The sequence below is a fragment of the Hypanus sabinus genome, chromosome 15, assembly GCF_030144855.1.
Source record: "Hypanus sabinus isolate sHypSab1 chromosome 15, sHypSab1.hap1, whole genome shotgun sequence".
NCBI classification, from domain to species: Eukaryota; Metazoa; Chordata; class Chondrichthyes; order Myliobatiformes; family Dasyatidae; genus Hypanus; species Hypanus sabinus.
The window spans coordinates 77,766,515-77,787,461 of NC_082720.1; the positions used below are offsets into that span (position 1 = coordinate 77,766,515).

Genomic DNA, 20,947 nt, shown 5'->3' on the forward strand with positions numbered 1-20,947 from the left:
CCAGAGGTTGTGGCAGAAGCAGATAGATACTTAAGAGACTTCTGGATAGTCACATGGATGAAAGAAGAATGGAGGAATATGTAAGAGTGAAGTTTTAGATTGATCCTGGAGTAAGTTAAAAAGTTGGCACAACATCATGGGCCAAAGGGCCTGTATGGTACTGTTCTATTCTATGTCTACCTATCTCAAGCTTGAATACAGTCAGCACTGTGGTCCCTGAGGTAGAAAATATTCATTAATCTCAGAGAGAGGAAACCACGCTTCGTCTCAGTTTTAAATGTTCTGTCCCTTTTTCTTTGATATCTAATTTAGACCTCTGTAACAGCTGGCTGCAGATGTCGTTTATTATTGCCCTACATATTTATGGCTTCTGAGACACTTGTCCTAAGGACACAACAGAAATGTTGGAAGAACTCAATAGTCTAGCAGCATCTGTGGAATGAGAAATCTGATAACATTTCAAGTCAGCGACACTACTTGAGAAACAGGAGATTAGAAGGGAGCTGTGGGGAGGAGAAAGGTTTAAGACAAAGATCTGTGTGGAGATTGCTTAATATAAATCAGGTGACAAGGAGCATGAATACAGAATTAGCAAGGAATTTAAAAGACCAGTGTGAGAAGGAGTCATAAGCTTTGACCATTGACTCAATAAAGGACCGACCATCTATGCTGAAGATGGGACTTTGAAACTACAATAATGGTATAGGGCATCAAAGTTGTCACAGGTGTCAGTGGGAAGGGACTGGAGCAGAGGATGGACCGAAGATAAGAAGAAATAACTTTGATAGGGAAAGATCGGTGTCATCCAAGATGGTCCTACATGTGCATAGGGTAGGAGGCTAAAGCAGGCATTGCACGGTGGGACTATGACAATTTGGGAGACAATGAGGCAATGTTGGTTGATGGGATCATGATCCAAAGGAAGGTATGTGAATGAGTCTGAGAGCCGACACTTGGCCGCTGCAAGTTGGTGGCTGGTTCACCATTGCCTGTGGGTAGGATAACAAGATCTGAACTGGTGTGCAGAGAGCTGAGCGCTGCATATTCAGAAGGTGGGGAGGGGCAGATTGGAGAGCAGGTGGTCAATGTCATATTAATAATTAATGATGAATAGATTAAGGGAGGAGATGAGGCAGGAGGTAGGGGAGGGGTGGTGAGGATTTACTGATCCCCAGTGCTTCTAAAAGGGAGACATTGGTCCAGCAAAACAGAGCAGCTTAGATCTTGGAGTGTGCAAGCTTCCTGTGATCAGAACAGTGGCCAGATTGCTTGGTTGTTTCTCACTTTGGGACATCCTGGGTATGTGAATTACTACTGTGTATTTCATATTTGTTTTCTAGACACCTCCTTCTCAAGGATCTGTCAACTGTCTCTCCAGTAGACTGTTGAAGCAAGAGGAGCAGTGCAAGAACTTTCTTGTGAAGTTCCCTTCCCGCGCATATTCAGCTTGCTTCTCGATTATAGCTAAGATGAGATGCCAGCACTGGGTGCTAAGAGTTGCAGGTAGAGAGGAGGAACTTTCTAAACCAACAGGAAGGCTTTACATGGGTAGTCAAAACTGCCTGATGCATCACTAGCACCAACCGTGCCATTAAGGACTTATATACAGAGAGGTGCCAGCAACATCATGAAGGACTGCTTTGTGCACTGTTTGTCCCATTCCTGTCACGGAGGAGGCTACATGCCAGGACCACCAGATTCAAAAACAGTTACTTTTCCCAAGCAGAAAGGCTGATCTACACCCCCACCCACTTAGCCACCCCATCACCACTACTTTATCATTTCCTGTCAGAGTCACCTCTTTGGACAATTCACATCAGAGGGGCATAAAAATAGCTGCTTTTTAATTGGGGTGGCAATGGAGATTTCAAAGGCAGAAATTCACAGCAGATTCTCCGAGTTGAGAAGCAACCAGTCAGCGAGAGGCATTGCATAAAAGAGCTACCTTTTGTTCAAGATTTTAAAAGCAGAGCCTCGAGCCAGGAGAGGCTGATGATGGAGCAAAATAGCAGTCAACAAGATGAACTGCAACATAACCGGGGGTCAAAATCGAAAAGGGTGAATACAGGACTAGAGGTATTATATTTGAATGTTTACAGTAGAACAAGGCCGACATTCTTGTAGCATCACTGTTGTAGGCATCACTGAATCATGGCTGAAGTAGACTACGGCTGGGAGCTTAATGTCCAAGGATCCACATTGTATTAAAAGGAAGTCAGAGGGGATGGTCTGGCTCTGCTGGTGAAAAATAAAATTAGTTCATTAGAAAGATGTGACATAGGGTTGGAGGGTGTTGAAACATTTTGGATAGAACTAAGGAATTTCAAGGGTAAAAATGTCTTGGGAGTTATTTACAAACCTCCAAACAGAAGTAATGATGTGGCCTGCAAGTTACAATGGGAAGTAGAAAATGCATGCCAAAGGGCAATGTTACAATAGTCATGGGGGAGTTCAACATGCAGGTAGATTGGGAAAATCTGACTGGTGCGGGATTCCAAGGGGAGATTTTCTAGAATGCCTACGAGATAGCTTTTTAGGGGCCAAGAGCGGATCAGCTATTCTGGATTGGGTGTTGTGCAATGAAGCAGAATTGATTAGAGAGCTTAAGGTAAAAGAACCCTTAGGAGAAAATGATCATAATAAGATTAAATTCACTTTGAAATTTGAGAAGGAGAAGCTAAAGTCAGATGTATCAGTGTGACAGTGAAGGACATTACAGAGAGAGGAGTTGGCCAGACTTAATTGGAAAAGAACACTGGCAGGGATGACAGCAGAGCAACAATGGCTGGGATTTCTGGAAGTAATTCAGAAGTGACAGGATTCATACATCTCAAAGAGGAAGAACTTTTCTAAAGGCAAGATGACACAACTGTGGCTAATAAGGGAAGCCAACATAAAAGCCAAAGAGAGCGCATAGAATAGAGCAAAAATTAGTGGAAAGTTAGAGGATTGGGAAGCTTTTAAAAACCAACAGAAGGTAACTAAAAAGTCATTAAGAAGATAAACATGGAATACAAAAGCAAGCTAACCAGCAATATTAAAGAGGATACCGGAAGTTCCTTCCAATACATAAAGTGTAAAAGAAAGGTGAGAGTGGATATTGGATTGCTGGAAAATGATGCTGGAGAGGTAGTAATGGGAGGCAAGGAAATGGCGAATGGACTGAATAAGTACTTTGTGTCAATCTTCACTGTGGAAGAGACTAGCAGTATGGTGAAAGTTCCACGTGTCAGGGGTCATGAAGTGTGTGAATTTACCATTACCAGAGAGAGGTTCTTGGGAAGCTGAAAGAACTGAAGGTAGATAAGTCACCTGGACCAGATGGTGTACACCCCAGTGTTCTGAAAGAAGTGGCTGAAGAGATTGTGGAGGCATTGGTAATGATCTTTCAAGGATCACTAGATTCTGCAATGGTTCCAGAAGACCGGAAAATTGCCAATGTTACTCTTTTCTTCAAGAATGGAGAGAGGCTGTAGAAAGGAACCTATAGGCCAGTTAGTCTCACTTCAGTGGTTGGGAAGATGCTGGCAGTCGATTGTTAAGGATGATTGGAAACACTTGGAGGCACATGATAAAATAGTCAACATGGTTTCTTCAAGGGAAAATCTTGAGGACAAGTCTGTTGGAATTCTTTGAAGAAATAACAAGCAGGATAGGCAAAGGAGAACTGGTTGATGTGTACTTGGATTTTCAGAAGGCCTTTGACAAGGTGCCACACATGACGCTGCTGAACAAGTTATGATCCCATTCTATTATAGGAAAGATACTAGCATGGACAAATCTGTGGCTGTTGGCAGGAGGCAAAGGGTGGGAATAAAGGGAGCCTTTTCAGGCTGGCTGCCGGTGAGTAGTGATGGTTCACCGTGATCTGTGTTGGGACAAATTCAGTTTATTTTATGTGATTGATTTGGATGATGAAAATGTTGGCTTTGTTGCAAAGTTTGCTGACGCTACAAAGATAGGTGGAGGGGCAGGTAGTTTTGCAGAAATAGAGAGGCCACAGAAGGACTTAGTCAAATTAGGATAATGAGCAAAGAAGTGGCAGATGGAATACAGTGTCAGGAAGTGTATGGCCATGCACCCTGGTATAAGAAAGGAAAGGGTTGACTATTTTTTAAATAGAGAAAATACAAAAAAATACTGAGGTGCAAAGGGATTTGGGAGACCTTGTGCAGGATGCCCTAAAAGTTAATTTGCAGGTTGAGTGTGTGGTGTGGATGCAAATATGATGTTAGCATTCACTTCAAGAGGACTAGAACATAAATGCAAGGGTGTAATGTTGAGAATTTATATGGCACTGGAGAGGCCTTACTTGGAATATTGTGAGTAGTCCTGGACTCTTATCTTAGAAAGGATGTGCTGAATCTAGAGTGGGTTCAAAGGAGGTTCATGAAAATCATTCCAGGATTAAACAACTTGTCATGTGAAGGGTATTTGATGGCTCTGGGCCTGTATTCACTGGAATTCCAAAGGAAGAGGGGTGACCGAATTGAAATCTATCGAATGGTGAAGGCCTGACAGAGTGGATGTGGAGAGGATGATTCCTATGAAGGGAATGTCTAAGACCAGAGGACAGAGTCTCAGAATAGAGGGGTGACCTTCCAGAACAGAGGTGAGGAGGAATTTCTTTAGCCTGAGACTACTAAACCTGTGGAATTCGTTGCCACAGGCAGCTATTGTGGCCAAGTCTTTATGTGTATTTAAGGCAGAGCTTGATAGATTCTTGATTGAGCAGGGCATGAAGAGATATGGGATAAAGGCAGGAGGTTGGGGCTGAGAGGGAAAATGGACCAGTTAGGATGAAATGGCAGAGAAGACTTGATAGGCCAAATGGCTGAAATCTACTCCTATATCTTATGATCTCTTGGTCTTTTATACTGACACTCCTGTGCCTAGCATCACTTTATTGACACACAATCAATCTGTATGTATAAACTATCTTATGTATTTGTATTCATTATGTTTTTTTATAATTGAGTTCTTTATCTTATTGTTTTATGTTTGTGCTACAAAAGATTCGGAGTAGCAATTGTTTCACTTTCCTTTACACTCGTATACTGGAAGTGACACTAAATAATCTCGAAGTTCACCCTCCTTTTCACATCTGGTAATCTTTCCCAAGCTAACTTATCTTTTAAGTTTAACGGTATCTTTTTTTTAAATTTTTCAGTGGAAAGAATTCACTAAAAACAATAAAATTTGTTCAGAAGAATCACTCAGAAGTTGACGTGGAACATCACAGAAAGGATAGGACTGCGGACCTGGTTTCTTTATCTCTTTGTTCAAAGAGCAGTGTCGAGATGCCCTTGCCAGCCCCAATGGCAGATGTTGCAAAGAGTGAGGTCAAAGTTGAAAACACCAAGGCTGGAGTCCATCAAAGTAATGGAAAGGAAACATCTGAGCAACTTTCGGCAAATCAGACAAACACCGCTGTTCCACCGAGAATGAAGACAAAATCGCCTGATGACCTAAGAATGGAGAAACTGATTAAGGAGGTTATCGATGAAGATCAGTCACTAGCAGATATCTTGGATCCCAACCCCACCACGAAAACCATAATGGACCTTGTGAAAGTATTGTTTCAGACTGATGCATTGGTGCTCGAGGCTTGTCAGAGGAGTGAGCAACTGTACAGCCAGGCAGCAGAGACAAATTTTAAACTAAAGTGAGTAGACTGAGCACACTGTCTTTGCTGGGGTGCTGCAGAGGCACGAGGGTGACGGATGAATGGAGTTTGGGATGAGTTGTGACACATAACAGCATTGTGGATGGTCTCCAGTTAAGAGAGGGCAGAATGAGCGGAACAGACCAGGACTGTAGTTGAAGGAAAGCTTTCAGACCCACCACTGGCATTGATCTGTACATTTGGACCAAAGAGAATAAGGCAAAACTATAAACTCATAAAATTTGCTGTTACAACGCAGTTCTCTGATACTGGGGGGGGTAGGAGTGGCAGGTAAAGAGAACAGGCTATCAAATCTCTTCTTTTCAAAAGTTTGAAAGTCACTTTTGGCTGAATGGATATAAAGTCAACATGAGAGAACTTCCTATAAAGAATTTCTGTTTTGCTGTAGCGTAGTACTTTCCTGAGTAGTTCACTATCAAAGATCGGGGCATCAGCTTTTCTTTGTTATCTGGAATCAGTTGTCATCAGAAACATTCTTGGGTCAGATAAAGAGCATGTAGCAGCGTGCCCTAACCATCTTCCCCAGAAGGAGCCCTCTAAGAAACTTGGTGATTCTTACACGATGGGTTCAATTTTCTTTCCCAGGCTTGGGACCTGATGAAGACAGCGAGCAGCTCAGTCAGCAGTGGCAACAGCAAAATATTTGATCACTGCTAACAGCTGGGCTTCACTACGTGCTGCTTTATCAAGTCAGGAAGCTGGCAGTTAATATTGTGTGGTGACAGACCAGTTCAATGATGTGATATCCAAGTTCAAGTTCACGTTCATTCAACCGTACAGCTAAATGAAACAACATTCACTGGGGACCAAGCTGCAAAACACAATACATTACCATGCACACCATATAAAATAATAAAGCAATAATATTAACAGATAAAACAGTGATTTAGTGCTGATGTTCCAGCATTTTGAGGCCTGTTGTCACACTGAAGATGATGTATAAATAAATTCAGACTCTTGTTGATGTCCAGGGCACAGCCAATTGATTTATATTTTTAGAGAGAACAGTTGGATTACTTGTGTCCAAAATTCTCAGAAAACTTCATATTCAGAAACCAGACTGAAAAGAACACTTTTGTGAGAGAAGGCCTTATGAGAGTTGTTAAACCATATTATGTCAAAGCAGCAGATGAGTGACAATTGTAATCAATCCTAACTTCCATCTTTAAAATGTGGGAAAGAAGGAACTCATTTGCAAGGTAACCTAATAAGTTGTGTTTGTACAATCAGCTGAGCAGCTCCTCCTACCCTCCCTCAATGTCAATCAGCACATTACTCTCATCCTTTCTTTCTCCTGCACTTCAGCAGGTCATAGCGCAAGCTCCATTACATAAATGGAACTTGGCCTACAAGAATAGATTGATGGAAATAGGTGGGCTGTAGGCCAATCTGTTGTGTGCTGTTGATGTAAAATTCTGCAATGCTGGGAACATACTCTCTCTCTCTCCTGTTTCCCCATTAGAGAAAAGCAAGATATACAATTCCCAGCCCTGCCGGAATTGGCCACTCAAACTAAGGTGCCAGTCAAAATTAATCCGAGACAAGATGTCAACAAAGGAGGGGACTGTGCAAGTGATATCACGGAAAAAAAGGTGAGTTGTGCCCATCAATTCTCTTTGAAGAGCGTTCTGGAAGCAAGTTAAAGGCAAAATACTGTGCATCAGTTATAACAGGAAATGCTGGGAACAATCAGGAGGTTAGACAGCTTCTAGGAAGAGAAACAGTTAATTTTGCAGTTCAATGATCCATCATCAGAGGTAGCCGATTGACAACGCTGGGGTCCCACATGAATTACTGATCTATTTTCCACAGTGCATTCAGTCGTTTAAATTGTTGGTAGTACTCCTAACTCTGAGTTGGTAGGTTCTAAGTTTCTCTCCACAGAACAGAGAGTTACTGTAAGTACAAAAGATGTATGTAGGCTGATAAACCAGAAATGAGTGATGAAGAGACAATGTACCAGAGATACAGGACATCAGTGAGGCCATACTTGGAATATCGTTTTGGATGGCAGGTTATAGGAAAAATATTACTAAAATTGATAGACTGTCAGGGACCCAATTGCAGACCAAGTACTGTTCTTGAGCAGCAAATCCAGAGAGACAACAAAGTCAGTGTCAAAGTTCAGGCAGAGATCAAAAGTTCTGGAGAAATCCAAAAACCAGAATCGGGAAACAGGCAGTCAATATTTGGACAGACAGAGTTCAGATACTGGAAAGACTCAGGAAAACTCACTGGCACAATCTGACAACATACAGGTGAAAACACAGGACTGAAATACACTGAGCAATAAACAGAGAGGCAGATGATAGGTGGAGCACAATGAGACACAGGTGGCAGCAATACAGGTAATAATGAGAAACAGGTGAGAGGTGGAGTACTCAGTGATACAGGGGCTGGAATAGCGCAGGAGCGGGAACAGGAGAACATGGGGCGTGAAAACAAACAAGAGCACATGGCAATATAAAACCACAGAATGACAACTAGGGAGAAACACACAAAAAGACAGAGTTTAATTGGAGGTACTGACAAAAACACAGAAAAGATTTACCAGTGTGTGCCTGAACTTGGGGGGCCAGAACAACAAGGATTTTATTGCCTCGAATGTAAGAGATGGAGGGGTGACTTGCTAGAGGTATATAAAATCATGAGGGGCCTATGTGGGGTGAAAGCACATGGTCCTTTTTTCCCCCAGGAAGAGGTGTTAAAAACAAGAGAGCATAACTTTTATACGAGAAATGAGGGATTTAAAAAAGAGACACCAGGAGCAGCTTTTTCGTGCAAAGGATGATGCGTATCTTGAAGAAGCTTCCAGAAATAGTAGTTGAGGCAGGGACATTAGCAAGTTTAAAAGCCACCTAAGTAAGTACATGGCAGGGGAGGTTTAGATGGCTATGGGGCAAATACAGACAGATGGCACTAGCTGGCTGAGCAACAGAGTGGTATAAACAAGTTGGGCCAAAAGGCCCGTTTCCATGATGTATGAGTATATGACTCCAAACTGCTTTTCAGATGTGATGCTAAGCCAGGACCTGTTTCCTCTTTAATATAGACATAAAAGAGTAGAGGAAGTTCAGGCCAGTGACATGACCAACAATAATTCCTCTTAAAAGGAGATTATCCTGTATTTATTACAATGCTTTTTTTTAGAAGCTTGTCAAGTGCAAGTTGTCTGTTATGCTTCTATATTCCAACAGTCACAACACTTCAATATATTTGATTTGCTGCAGAGGATTTTGGACATCAAAGGATGTGAATTATGCTTCTACAGAATAAAAATCAGGTTTATTATTGCTGTTATGAAATTTGTTGTTTTGTGACAGCGTTACAGAGCAAGACATGAAAATTATTTTACAATTTATAGTAAGTAAATGATGCAAAAGAGGAATAGCGTGGCAGTTGGACCATTCAGAAATCTGATAGCAGAGGGGAAGAAGCTGTTTCTTAAACATCGAGTATGGGTCTTCATGGTCCTGTACGTCCTCTCTGATGGTGGTAATGCAAAGAGGGCCTATCCCAGATAGTAAGTGTCCTAAATGATGGATGCCAATTTCTTGAGGCACTGCCATGAAGAAGTCCTCAGTGGTAGGGAAGAGTGTGCCTGAGGCTGAACCTACAACCCTCAACAGCTCCTTCCAATCCTGCACATTTGAGGCTCCATACCAGGCAATGATGCAACCCAGTAGAATGCTCTCCAGTGTACATCTGTAGAAATCTGTTGCAGTTTTTGGTGACATACCAAATCTCCTCAAACTTCAACTTAAGTAGATTATTGCATTCAATACATTGATGCAATAATGAAGAAGATTGCTGGCGTGCGGCCTTTATTATTGTATCAATGTGTTGAACCCAGGGTAGACGCTCTGAGATATTGTTGACCCAGAACTTGAAGCTGCTCGCCCGTTCCACCACTGACCACTTGGAGAGGATTGGTGAGAGTTCTCCCAAGTTCCCCTTCCTGAAGTCCACAACTAATTCCTTGGTCTTGCTGACATTGCGTCTGAGGGTTTTGTTACAACACCACTCAAACAGCTGATTCATCTCTTTCCTGTGCACCTCCTTTGTTGGCATTTGAGATTTCACCAACAACACTTATGTCACTGGTGCATTTATAGATCAGATTTGAGCTGTGCTTGGTCACACAATAGTGAGTGAAGAGAGAGTAGAACAGTAGGCCAATTATGCATCCTTGAAGCTCACCTGAGTTGATTGTAATGATGAGGAGATGTTATCACCAATCCACACTGACTGTGGTCTTCCAAGAAAGAAGTCAAGGATCTATTTGCAGAGGGAGGTACAGAAGCCCAGGTTGCGAAGCTTATTAATTAGTACAATGGGATGATAATGCTGAACAGCGAGCTGTAATTGATGAACCACAGCCTGATGTATGTTTTGCTGTCAGCCTGGTGGTCCAAAGACGAATGGAGAACCAGGGAGATTGCGTCCGCAATCTATTTTTTCTTTCCCTTTTTTTGCCCACCTTAGTTACCACTCTCTAGTGGCATTACAGAGAATGTACAGACCAGAGCTACATGTAAGATGGAGGTTCCTGGTGTCAGTTTATGGACTGGGAGATGGCCATCTGAAGCACTGCCTTGGTACTGAGTGAGGGGGTAATAGTCATGGAAACTCTATTGCAATCTAAAGCGTATAGCGTCACAACACATTTCCAAGCACTGCAGCCATTTGCAACAATAAGCTTATGTGACAGAATTTCTCCTGTGTACCAAAATCACAACTGTATTCTTTATTTAAGAATCTATGATTGTGTTGCACAGAGGGGGCATTGTCACATTGCTACCATTCTTGAGGGGATGTTCTGATTGAAGGGTCTTGGCCCGAAACGTCAACAGCACTTCTCCCTATAGATGCTGCCTGGCCTGCTGTGTTCCACCAGCATTTTGTGTGTGCTATTATTATGGGATGATTTAGTGTTGTTTTTAAAAGAAATCTACATACAGTGGCCACTTTAACAGACACCAGACGAGGTGGTTTGAATAGCAAAGAAACTGTGAAAACTGTGATTTTCACATAGAAGTGTCCAGAATTTACAGGCAATGGTACTAAAAAACAAAAAAAATCCAGTGAGCGGCAGTCCTGTGGGTGAAAATGCCTTGTTAACGAGAGAGGTCAGAGGAGAATGGCCAAACCGGTTCAAGCTGTCACAGCAACTCAAATAACCCACATTACAACAGTGGTGTGGAGAAGAGCGTACCTGTATGCACAGCACGTCAAACTTTGGAGGGAGTTGGCTTCAGCAGCAGAAGACCATGAACAAACATGCAGAGCCCACTTTATTAAGTATAGGAGGTACGTAATAAAGTGGCCACTGAGTGCAATTTGCAGCTTTATGAAGAAGTGCTTTTGACACTGACATTTGTTAAAACCATGCAAACCAAATTGTGGTATGTACTGTTTTCAGCACATTTCAAACTGCTCCAGCAAAAGACTTGTCTCTCGCCAGTATCTTTGCTCCACTGGCCTGATGTGCACTGTTGCCATTGCATCCACAGTCTCGGGTGACTGTGCAGAATAAGCTGCTCAGAGTGGGCAGATGGTTCGTTCGAGGCAGCTGGTTGAGATCAACACACGAGGAAACATCAGAATCATCAAGTGTCTGCTTCTTGTGGTCTGCGCTGGCAAGAAACCAATGGGAACTCCACACATGCAAACCATTGAGTTTTGAACCTAGGAGTGTCAGATGTATTCTTAACCCCAAGTCACGAGGCCAACAATCCGGGAAGTCAACTTCTGTAGTTGCTGCCTAGACAGATATATAAATCTGCTTTGCAAAGGAAACTTGTTACATGATTCAGTGAGATTGAATAAAGCAGGGTTTTCCTTTTTATTTTAAAGGATCATTATTATCATCTATGAAATGAAATAGCTTGATAATTCCTGCCTTTTCTCACCAATCGTTCGTCAAGCTACTGTCAAATAATTAATAAAGTATCCAAGTGGGCAAAATGACCCCATCTAATTCCAAGGGATATTACTATCAGGAAAAGTTCCCGGCACTCTTGGACATTTTCCTGGGGGCTAAATCATTTGATGTTTAGTCACATGGCAATTCCTGTTGGTTTTTCTTGCTCTCAGTTTTACCCACAATCCTTCCTTATTCTGGTTGCTCATTTCCTTGTAGAATCGTTATTTTTATTATTTAGAGATACAGTACGGTAACAGACCCTCCAGCCTAACATATCTATGCCACCCAGTTACACCCATGTGACCGATTAACCTACTAACCTGTATGTCTTTGGAATGGGGAAAGAAAACAGGGCACCCAGAGGAAACCCATGCAGTCACAGGGAGAACATACAAACTCTTTACTGTGGTGGAATTGAAACCAGATCGCTGTTATGCTAACCACTAGGCTCAGGCCACCCCCTATACATTACCCGTATAGGTTACAGAAAGCACTAGAACTGAAACAAGAGTTTGGAAGTTGTGGATCAAACAACAGTAAAACTGGTATGCAAGCTTCTATTCTCAGCTGTAAGCCCTCTTGTTAAATCCCTCTTGTTGCAACTTTGCTGCATTCACCTCCAATATATGCTAGGGGCATGTAATTCTCTAACAGAATAAGGTGAATGGCCTCTGCTACTTTCCTCTCAATCCAAGAACATACATCTTTCTCTAGCTTTTCTTCCAGCTCACCACTTGTCCTCTCTGCTCATCTTGTTCATGACACCCTCAGTTTCTTGATCTCTTCCACAATACTGATGATCACCCAATATTACTTCTTGGCTCCCCGATTATCTGATAAGTTTCATGGCTAATAGCCCTTAGTGGCTATCTTACTAATTCAAATCTTAATCCAACACCCACCTCCATTTTAAAAAACATCCATTATTGCACAGTTGCCAGATCACCAATTTCTATTTTCTCCCAAAATTGTTTAAATCATACTATCTCACTCTAGATCAGGGGCTTCCAACTACTATTCTGCCATGGATCCCTACCATTAACCAAGGGACCCGTGGATGTGAGATTAAGAACCCCTGTTCTAGATCCTTGAATCTTTCCAATCAGATTTTTTTCTGTGCCAAGGTGGCCAAATTTAAGACGGCTTAATGTCATTTCCAGTGTACAAGTGTTAAGGAGAATAAAAAAAAATGCTGCTCTAGATTTGATCCAATGTAGCACAAAGAAAAACACAATAAATATAAATATATAAGATAGCTTAGATACATACTGTACATTAACTGTATGTGCAGAAAGTGACACAAGGCACAGGAGTGTTTGTACATAAGGTGACTGACAGGAAATGGTGGTGTGGAGCGGTGGATTAGTGGGTGAAGATATTGATCAGCCTTACTGCTTGGGGAGAGTTTTAAGTCTGGTGGTCCTGGCATGGTTGCTGCATTGCCTTCACCCTAATGGAAGTGGGACAAACAGTCCATGAGCAGGGTGGGTGGAATCCTTCATGATGATTCTGGCCCTTTTCCAATACCTTTCTGTATCTACGTCCTTTGGCAGGTAGGTTGGTGCCAGAGATGAGCTGGGTAGCTTTGACCCCTCGTGGCCACCACGTTGCAGTTTCTGTACCGTACGGTGGTGCAGCTTGGTTGGATGCTCTCTGCTGTGCATCCGTCAAGTGACATGAGTATAGATGCACCAAGTCCGGCTCTCTTCAACCTCCTCAGAAACTAGAGGCATTGATGAGCCTTCCTGATTATGTTGAACACGTTCTAGGACCGTGAGAGGCTGTGGGAGATGTGCACTCCCAGGTGTCTGAAACTGCTCGCAATTTCCACTGCTGTGCTGTCGATGTAAAGGGGAGTGTGAGTTCTCCTAAACTCGATAATCATCTCCTTTAGCTTATCAACATTGAGGAAGAGGTTATTTGCCTTGCACCAAGCCTCGTGCTCTTCCACCTCCTCTCTGTAGGCCACCTCATCATTGTTGATGATGAGCCCCACTACCATCATGTCATTGGCAAGCTTGACAATGTGATTACTTGGGAGTGTGGCAGTGCAATTATGTGTGAGCAGAGTGTATAACGATGGGTTCTGTACACTGTCCTGGGGGCACCTGTGATAAGGATGATGGGGAGGGAGGAATGGTTGTGTATCTGGACCATCTGAGGCCTGTTGGTTATGAAGTCCAACACCCAGTTGCACAATGGTGTATTTAGAGTAAGGAGCAAGAATTTTTTTCATTAAAGTCTGTGGAACAATAGTGTTGAATGCCAAACTGAAATCCAGAAACATCTGACAACAAGCCTCACTATTTTTGAGGTGTGTCAGGGCCAGGTGCATCTGTCGTAGAGCAGTTTGTCAGTAAGCACATTAGTGAGTACCTAGTGTGGCAGGAATGGAGTTTTTTGTATGTTCCACCACCAGCCGTTCGAGGCGTTTCATGATGATTGGTATCAGTGCCACTGGGCAGCAGTCATTTAGTTCTGAAGCTATGAAGTTATTTTGTGCAGGGATAATGGTGGCTGATTTGAAGCATGCGAGGACAGCAGCCTGGGTGAATGATGTCAATGAAGATGGTCAGTGAGCAGGTGAGCACTCCTCACCCTGGGGTGTTGTCAGGCCCAGCTGCCTTACAGGGTGTTGACTCTCTGTAGAGTCCTTTTCACATCTGGTACTGTGACGGACAGAGGTTGCTCACCAGGGCGGTGGTAGTTTTGGTGGCTGGCATTATGTCGCATGCCTTGAAGTGTGCATAGGAGTTGTATAAAGTGTCAGGGAGGGAGGCGTCACTGGTCCAGTTGACACTGTTTTTCCTTGCATGGTCAGTAATGCACTTGATGCCTAGCCACATACATCAGGGGTTGTTATTGGACAGGTGTTGTTGAATTTTTTTGAGTGTAGGTGGACTTAGCCCTTGTGATGCTTAAGATGAGGTTGCTCTTGGCTGTCCTGAGAGCTGTTCTGTCACCAGACTTGAAGGCAGTGTCCTGGGCTTTTAGTAGGGAGCACTACTCTGCATTTAGCCAGGGCTTCTGGTTGGGCATCCCTGAGATTCCAACAATGTCTGCACACTTACTGATGTAGCCAATGGCAGATGAAGCATAATCCTCGAGGTCTGTGTCTTCTTGCAGCTGCCAGTTAGTCTGTTCAAACTAGTCCTGAAGCACACAAATTGCCTCATTAGGTCATATAGTGATGGTCCTCCTGACTGGTTTCTCCATTTTCAGCAGCTGTCATTATGCTGGAATTAAAGTTATGGAGATGTGGTCAGTGAGGCCAAGATGAGGGTTTGAGATGACTTTGTAAGTACTGCATTTGTCCGTATATACATGGCTGAGCCGATTTAGTCATAGAGACGTTTCAATGGAATTTGGGTAAAATGTCCTGCAGGTTAACATGATTGAAGTCTCCTGCAATTGTGAAGAGACAGCCTGAATGCTTGTTTTATAGAGAGCTAATGATACTATGAAGCTTTCCCAGTGTGTCCTTGGCATTCGCACTGGAGGGGGGGTGATGTTGATAGCAGTGATGGACACAACTGTAAATTCCCTAAGCAGGTACTGTGGCCGGCATTTAATTGTAAGATGTTCAAATGCATCTTGTCAATGTCACAGATCTGAATCAGGTTTATTTCCTCTATCTTACTTGTCATCGAATATGCTGTGGTGGAGCAACAGTACAGTGCAAAGATAAAAGATTACAATAAATTACAAAATATATAGTGTGAGATAAAGTGAATAACAAGGTAGAGATCAAAGTGAACAAGATCAAAGGTCATGAACCATCAGAAATCTGATGACAGAGGGGAGGAAGCGGTTACTGAATTGTTTAATGTGGATCTTCAAAATCCTGTATCACCTCCTTTAGGCAGTTTTGAGACACCGGACCACAACATGAATTCCCTTTTACACATTCCCTTCATCCTCCTTGGCAATATATTACTGCACACCATGTTGAATTTCATTTTCCAAATCATCCATTCCACCAATCTTTCTCTATCCTCTTGAAATCTATTCTACACTTTCAAGTTTCATCTTTTTAGATGAGTTAGAAACTGTCTGGGTCTCACAGACATAAAATCATAAAAGTATATTCAGAGCAGCACTGGTCCTAGTGCTGAAAATTGAGGAGATTCACTGCCATCCTACCTGCTGTCTGAAAACTGAGTTCTTCACAGCTCTGCTTTGCAGCTATTTTCTAACTTTGTGTCTGTGCTACTGCAGCTCCTCTGTTAACTAATTTTGAAAGCCTATCTTTGGAATATCTGTTGCATTCCATTTGACCAGCATTTCTGTTACCTCAACCAAAAACTCAACAGCCACGCGATTTATTTTAAAATACCATGCTCACTCCATAATTACTCAGGCTCATTTAACTACTTTCCTCTTGGATTTTTGGTTTCAAATATTCTTTGACCACCTGTGTTAAACAGACACATCTTCCTTTATATTAGGTTTGCCTACATCCTTCTCTCAACAAGAGGCTAATAGATGTAGTCCTCAAGTTCCCTAGCACCACCTTTCCTTGAAAGATGATTGAAAGAGTATAACTACTCCCTACATATTTTCCACCACAATTTCCTTAAAAACACCACAAAAGACCAGATACCGTTCATTTTAGGTAACACCAGTTTTTTGTGTACCACATCCTCTTTATCCAATATCCTGACAACCATCTTGTGAACTGTAAACATAAGAGGTTCTGCAGATGCTCAATGAAGAGTCTTCATCGGGACTGTTGACTGTTTAATCTTCTCCGCAGGTGTTGCCTGACCTGCTGGGTTCCTCCAGAATTTTGTGTCTTGTTTACTAAAGCTTTAGCAATAGTTCTAGTTTTAGTTAAGTGACCAATGGATTTTCAGTAACAAAATACACAAGGTTGAATTTAGACAAAGATTGAGATGTTTTTTCCTGTTTAAGGAAGTTGCCTCATTGTGCTCTTTGTAGGCCTCTAATGCAGGTATGTATAATGAGCAAAGTTAGCAATACGAAGTTCACAGTTGGCCACCAACTCAAAATGTTAAGAATTTCTCATGCATGTCTATCACGGTTGGAGATTCCAATCACTGTGCTTTCATCAGTGCTAAGATCATACTGAAATCGTAACTCATTTAGCATTCACTGCATAACAGATGTCAAATCTCCAGAGAGCTAATCTACTTTGGTTGACTGTTTATGTTTCTGTAAATCCTGGTTTTCCCACAGACCACCAACTGTCTTGCACCAGCAACACATCACAGTAAACCTTAAGGAAATGAGCACTGGAGCTTCTAATCTTGTTGACACAGCTAAGTGGAATTCAAAGTTGCATAAAATATTAAAGCAACAAAACAGCTCTTGCACATAGAAACATAGAAAATAGGTGCAGGAGTAGGCCATTCAGTCCTTCGAGCCTGCACCACCATTCAGTATGATCATGGCTGATCATCCAACTCAGAACCCTGTACCTGCTTTCTGTCTATACCCCCTGATCCCTTTAGCCACAAGGGCCATATCTAACTTCCTCTTAAATATAGCCAATGAACCGGCCTCAACTGTTTCCTGTGATAGAGAATTCCACAGATTCACCACTCTCTGTGTGAAGAGGTTTTTCCTCATCTCGGTCCTAAAAGGCTTCCCCTTTATCCTTAAACTGTGACCCCTCATTCTGGACTTCCCCAACATCGGAAACAATCTTCCTGCATCTAGCCTGTCCAATCCCTTTAGAATTTTATACGTTTTAATAAGTTCCCCCCTCAGTCTTCTAAATTCCAGTGAGTATAAGCCTAGTCGATCCAGTCTTTCTTCATATGAAAGTCCTGCCATCCCAGGAATCAATCTGGTGAACCTTCTCTGTACTCCCTCTATGGCAAGAATGTCTTTCCTCAGATTAGGGGACCAAAACTGCACACAATATTCCAGGTGCGGTCTCACCAAGGCCTTGTACAACTGCAGTAGAACCTCCCTGCTCCTGTACTCAAATCCCTTTGCTATGAATGCCAACATACCATTTGCCTTTTTCACCGCCTGCTGTACCTACATGCCCACCTTCAATGACTGGTGTACAATGACAGCCAGGTCTCGTTGCATCTCCCCTTTTCCTAATCGGCCACGGTTCAGATAATAATCTGTTTTCCTGTTGTTGCGACCAAAGTGGATAACCTCACATTTATCCACATTAAATTGCATCTGCCATGAATTTGCCCACTCACCTAACCTATCCAAGTCACCCTGCATCCTCCTCACAGCTGACACCGCCGCCCAGCTTCGTGTCATCCGCAAACTTGGAGATGCTGCGTTTAATTCCCTCATCTAAATCATTAATATATATTGTAAACAACTGGGGTCCCAGCACTGAGCCTTGCGGTACCCCACTAGTCACTGCCTGCCATTCTGAAAAGGTCCTGTTTACTCCCACTCTTTGCTTCCTGTCTGCCAACCAATTCTCTATCCACATCAATACCATACCCCCAATACCTTTAAGTTTGCACACTAATCTGCTGTGTGGGACCTTGTCAAAAGCCTTTTGAAAATCTAAATATAGGACATCCACTGGCTCTCCCCATCCACTCTGCTAGTTATATCTTCAAAAAATTCTATAAGATTCGTCAGACACGATTTTCCTTTCACAAATCCATGCTGACTTTTTCCGATGATTTCACCTCTTTCCAAATGTGCTGTTATCACATCTTTGATAACTGACTCTAGCATTTTCCCCACCACCGATGTCAGACTAACCGGCCTATAATTCCCCGGTTTCTCTCTCCCTCCTTTTTTAAAAAGTGGGATTACATTAGCCACCCTCCAATGCACATTAATGAGCATTGAGACAAACAGTAACACATGAATACTTCCTCTCTCCCTCCTTTTTTAAAAAGTGGGGTTACATTAGCCACCCTCCAATGCACATTAATGAGCATTGAGACAAACAGTAATACATGAATACTTCCTCTTTCAAAAAAAAATCACGCACACCAGGCAATACATTGTACTAATAAACACACTTAATGCTGATTGCACAGATTCCATGGTTACCAGTCACCACTTATTCCTGCAAGAGAGTTTCTCTCTTGACCTACAGATGAGTCCTCTCGGTCAGAAAAATATCCAAGCAGGCTTTGTGCATGCACCAAATTTTCAGGAGGTCAGCAGCACTTCAGTGAATTTTCAGTTTCTGGTCAGCACCAGCTGTACAGAAGGTGAAGGGAATATATTGTGTTCACAGGATGGTACAGAGAATGTAACTCAGAGTATAGGCTGTGGACACAGTCAAACGCATCAACCTCAATACACAAACACAAGAAGTTCTGCAGATACGGGAAATCCAGAGCAACACACACAAAATGGTGTAAGACTCAGCAAGTCAGGCAGTATTTATTGAAGGAAATAAATCATCAGCAGCTGGAAAGGAAGGGGAAAGAGCCAGAATAAGAGGGTAGGGGGAGAGGAAAGAGTACAAAATGCAAGTGATAAGTAAAACCAGGTGAGGAGGAAGGTGGGTAGGTTTGAGGTAAAAAGCTGGGAGGTGATAGGTGGAAAAGGTAAAGGACTGAAGAAGAAGGGATCTGATAAGAACAGAAGAGTGGGCCTTGGGAGAAAGAGAAGGAGGAGGGGCACAAAAGGGAGACGATGGCCACATGAGGAGAAGCGAAAGAGTAAGAGAGGAGCCAGAATGGAGAAAGAGAAGGGGGGGAGGAATTACCAGAAGTTAGAGAATTCATTGTTCATCCCATCAGGTCGGAGGTTACTCAGATGGAATATGCTTGTCCAACCTGAGCATGGCATTATTGTGACAGCAGAGGAGGCTGTGGATCGACATGTTGGAATGGGAATTGGAATGGGAAGTGGAATTAAAGCGGGTTGCCACCAGGAAATTCCACCTTTTGGAGCAAAGGTGCTCAATGAGATGGTCCCCCAATCTACATCAGGCCTCATCAATGTAGAGGAGGTCAGACCGGATAGAGTAGATAATGCTAACAGACTGGCAGGTGGAGTGTTGACTGCATGAGGCCCTGACAAGTGGTGGAGGAGGAGATGTAGGGGCAGCTGTAGCACTTGTCCCACTTGCGGGGATGAGTGTCAGGAGGAAGCGCAACTACACAAAGAACCTTTCTCCTGGACTGCCAGCGGCAACATCCAGGAGATGACATGGAGAGCTGGTGAGTGGGGCAGAAGCTATTCGGAAGGTATAGATGAAAAGAGGAAGATGTTTTGAAAGAATGTGGGAACACAGAAAGGGCAAAGTGGACTGGCTGTGGAAAATAATCGGTTCCTGTTTTACAACTTGCATGAAGAGGTCAATGCACAGACAGACTCGTCGTCAGATGGTGGAAGTTGTTAGTATTGGCCAGATCAAATGACAATTAAATCTCTGATGAGTATAAATAACTCCTGCTTTTAAGGTTTAAGGGTAACTTGGGACATCAACATTATTAATTATGATGTAGCCAGGAGGGGAAAAAAATCATCTTTAACTGAAATCTCCTGAGGTTCTCCTCCTGCCACATGCATCTGCAATGGATCAACTGATACGGACAGACAGACAGACAGACAGACAGACATACTATATTGATCCCAAGGGAAATTCAAAGTATAATTCAACAGCAGCTCCATTGTTTTTTGTATCTTTTAACTATCAGTTTAGAAGAAAGTACACTTGTCTATTTTTTGTTCAAAAGTGCTCATTTAGCCATACTTTTCCATGTAGATACTGTACATAGGCGGTATAATACGCCTTGAACTGTTGCATTGAGAAAATGTATTTTGACTACAAAGTCATAAATCTGTTCTATGGAAATGGAATTCATAACGTAAGTAACTGAAATATCTTTGCCCATTCTTTTCCCTTCCATCGGGGATATATTTTAAGCCATAATACAAAGCTCAGTTTTACTTCTGCCCACCAGCAGGAATCAGGTGGGTGGATTGTTAAAATGATTGGTGGTATATCCTGCTGTTTTTCTCAGGTGCTCCCAGTTTCCATCATTTTACCTTATAAGATGAAGTTGGGCTTAGAGTTTTATTATTTAGATTATGCTTGGGAGTTCAAATCTTCTGCCTTCCACCAAATGAAAAAGTCAGCTGAGCTCCCATATGTTACCTTTATGTCCCTAGTTGAATAGATCTGTCATCTCTCAAAGGGACATAAAATTATTAATGTTCATTATTTTTCTAAGAAATGCTAGAATTTCAAGCTGTACAGGTATAATAAGGGTAAAAGGAATAAAGGTATTGATTATTTTCTAATTGTGGAGAAAATTCAGAAATCAGAGGAGCACAGAGACTTGCAATTTCAAGTGCAGGATTCCCAAAAGATTAACTTGCAGATTATTTGAATTGGTGGCGAGGAATACAAGTGCAAT

The 20,947-nt window shown here is 42.5% G+C and overlaps 1 protein-coding gene across 5 annotated transcripts in view; it reads left to right on the forward strand.

The window, feature by feature from the left end:
- LOC132405612 (protein Shroom1-like) overlaps positions 1-20,947 on the forward strand; it is an 81,153-nt gene that overhangs the window by 49,183 nt on the left and 11,023 nt on the right. For all 5 annotated transcript variants that reach the window (XM_059990555.1, XM_059990552.1, XM_059990556.1 and 2 more), the window contains exons 5-6: positions 5,171-5,665; positions 7,149-7,278. In XM_059990555.1, coding sequence (XP_059846538.1) covers positions 5,171-5,665; positions 7,149-7,278 — 625 coding nt within the window. The remainder of the gene's footprint in view (positions 1-5,170; positions 5,666-7,148; positions 7,279-20,947) is intronic.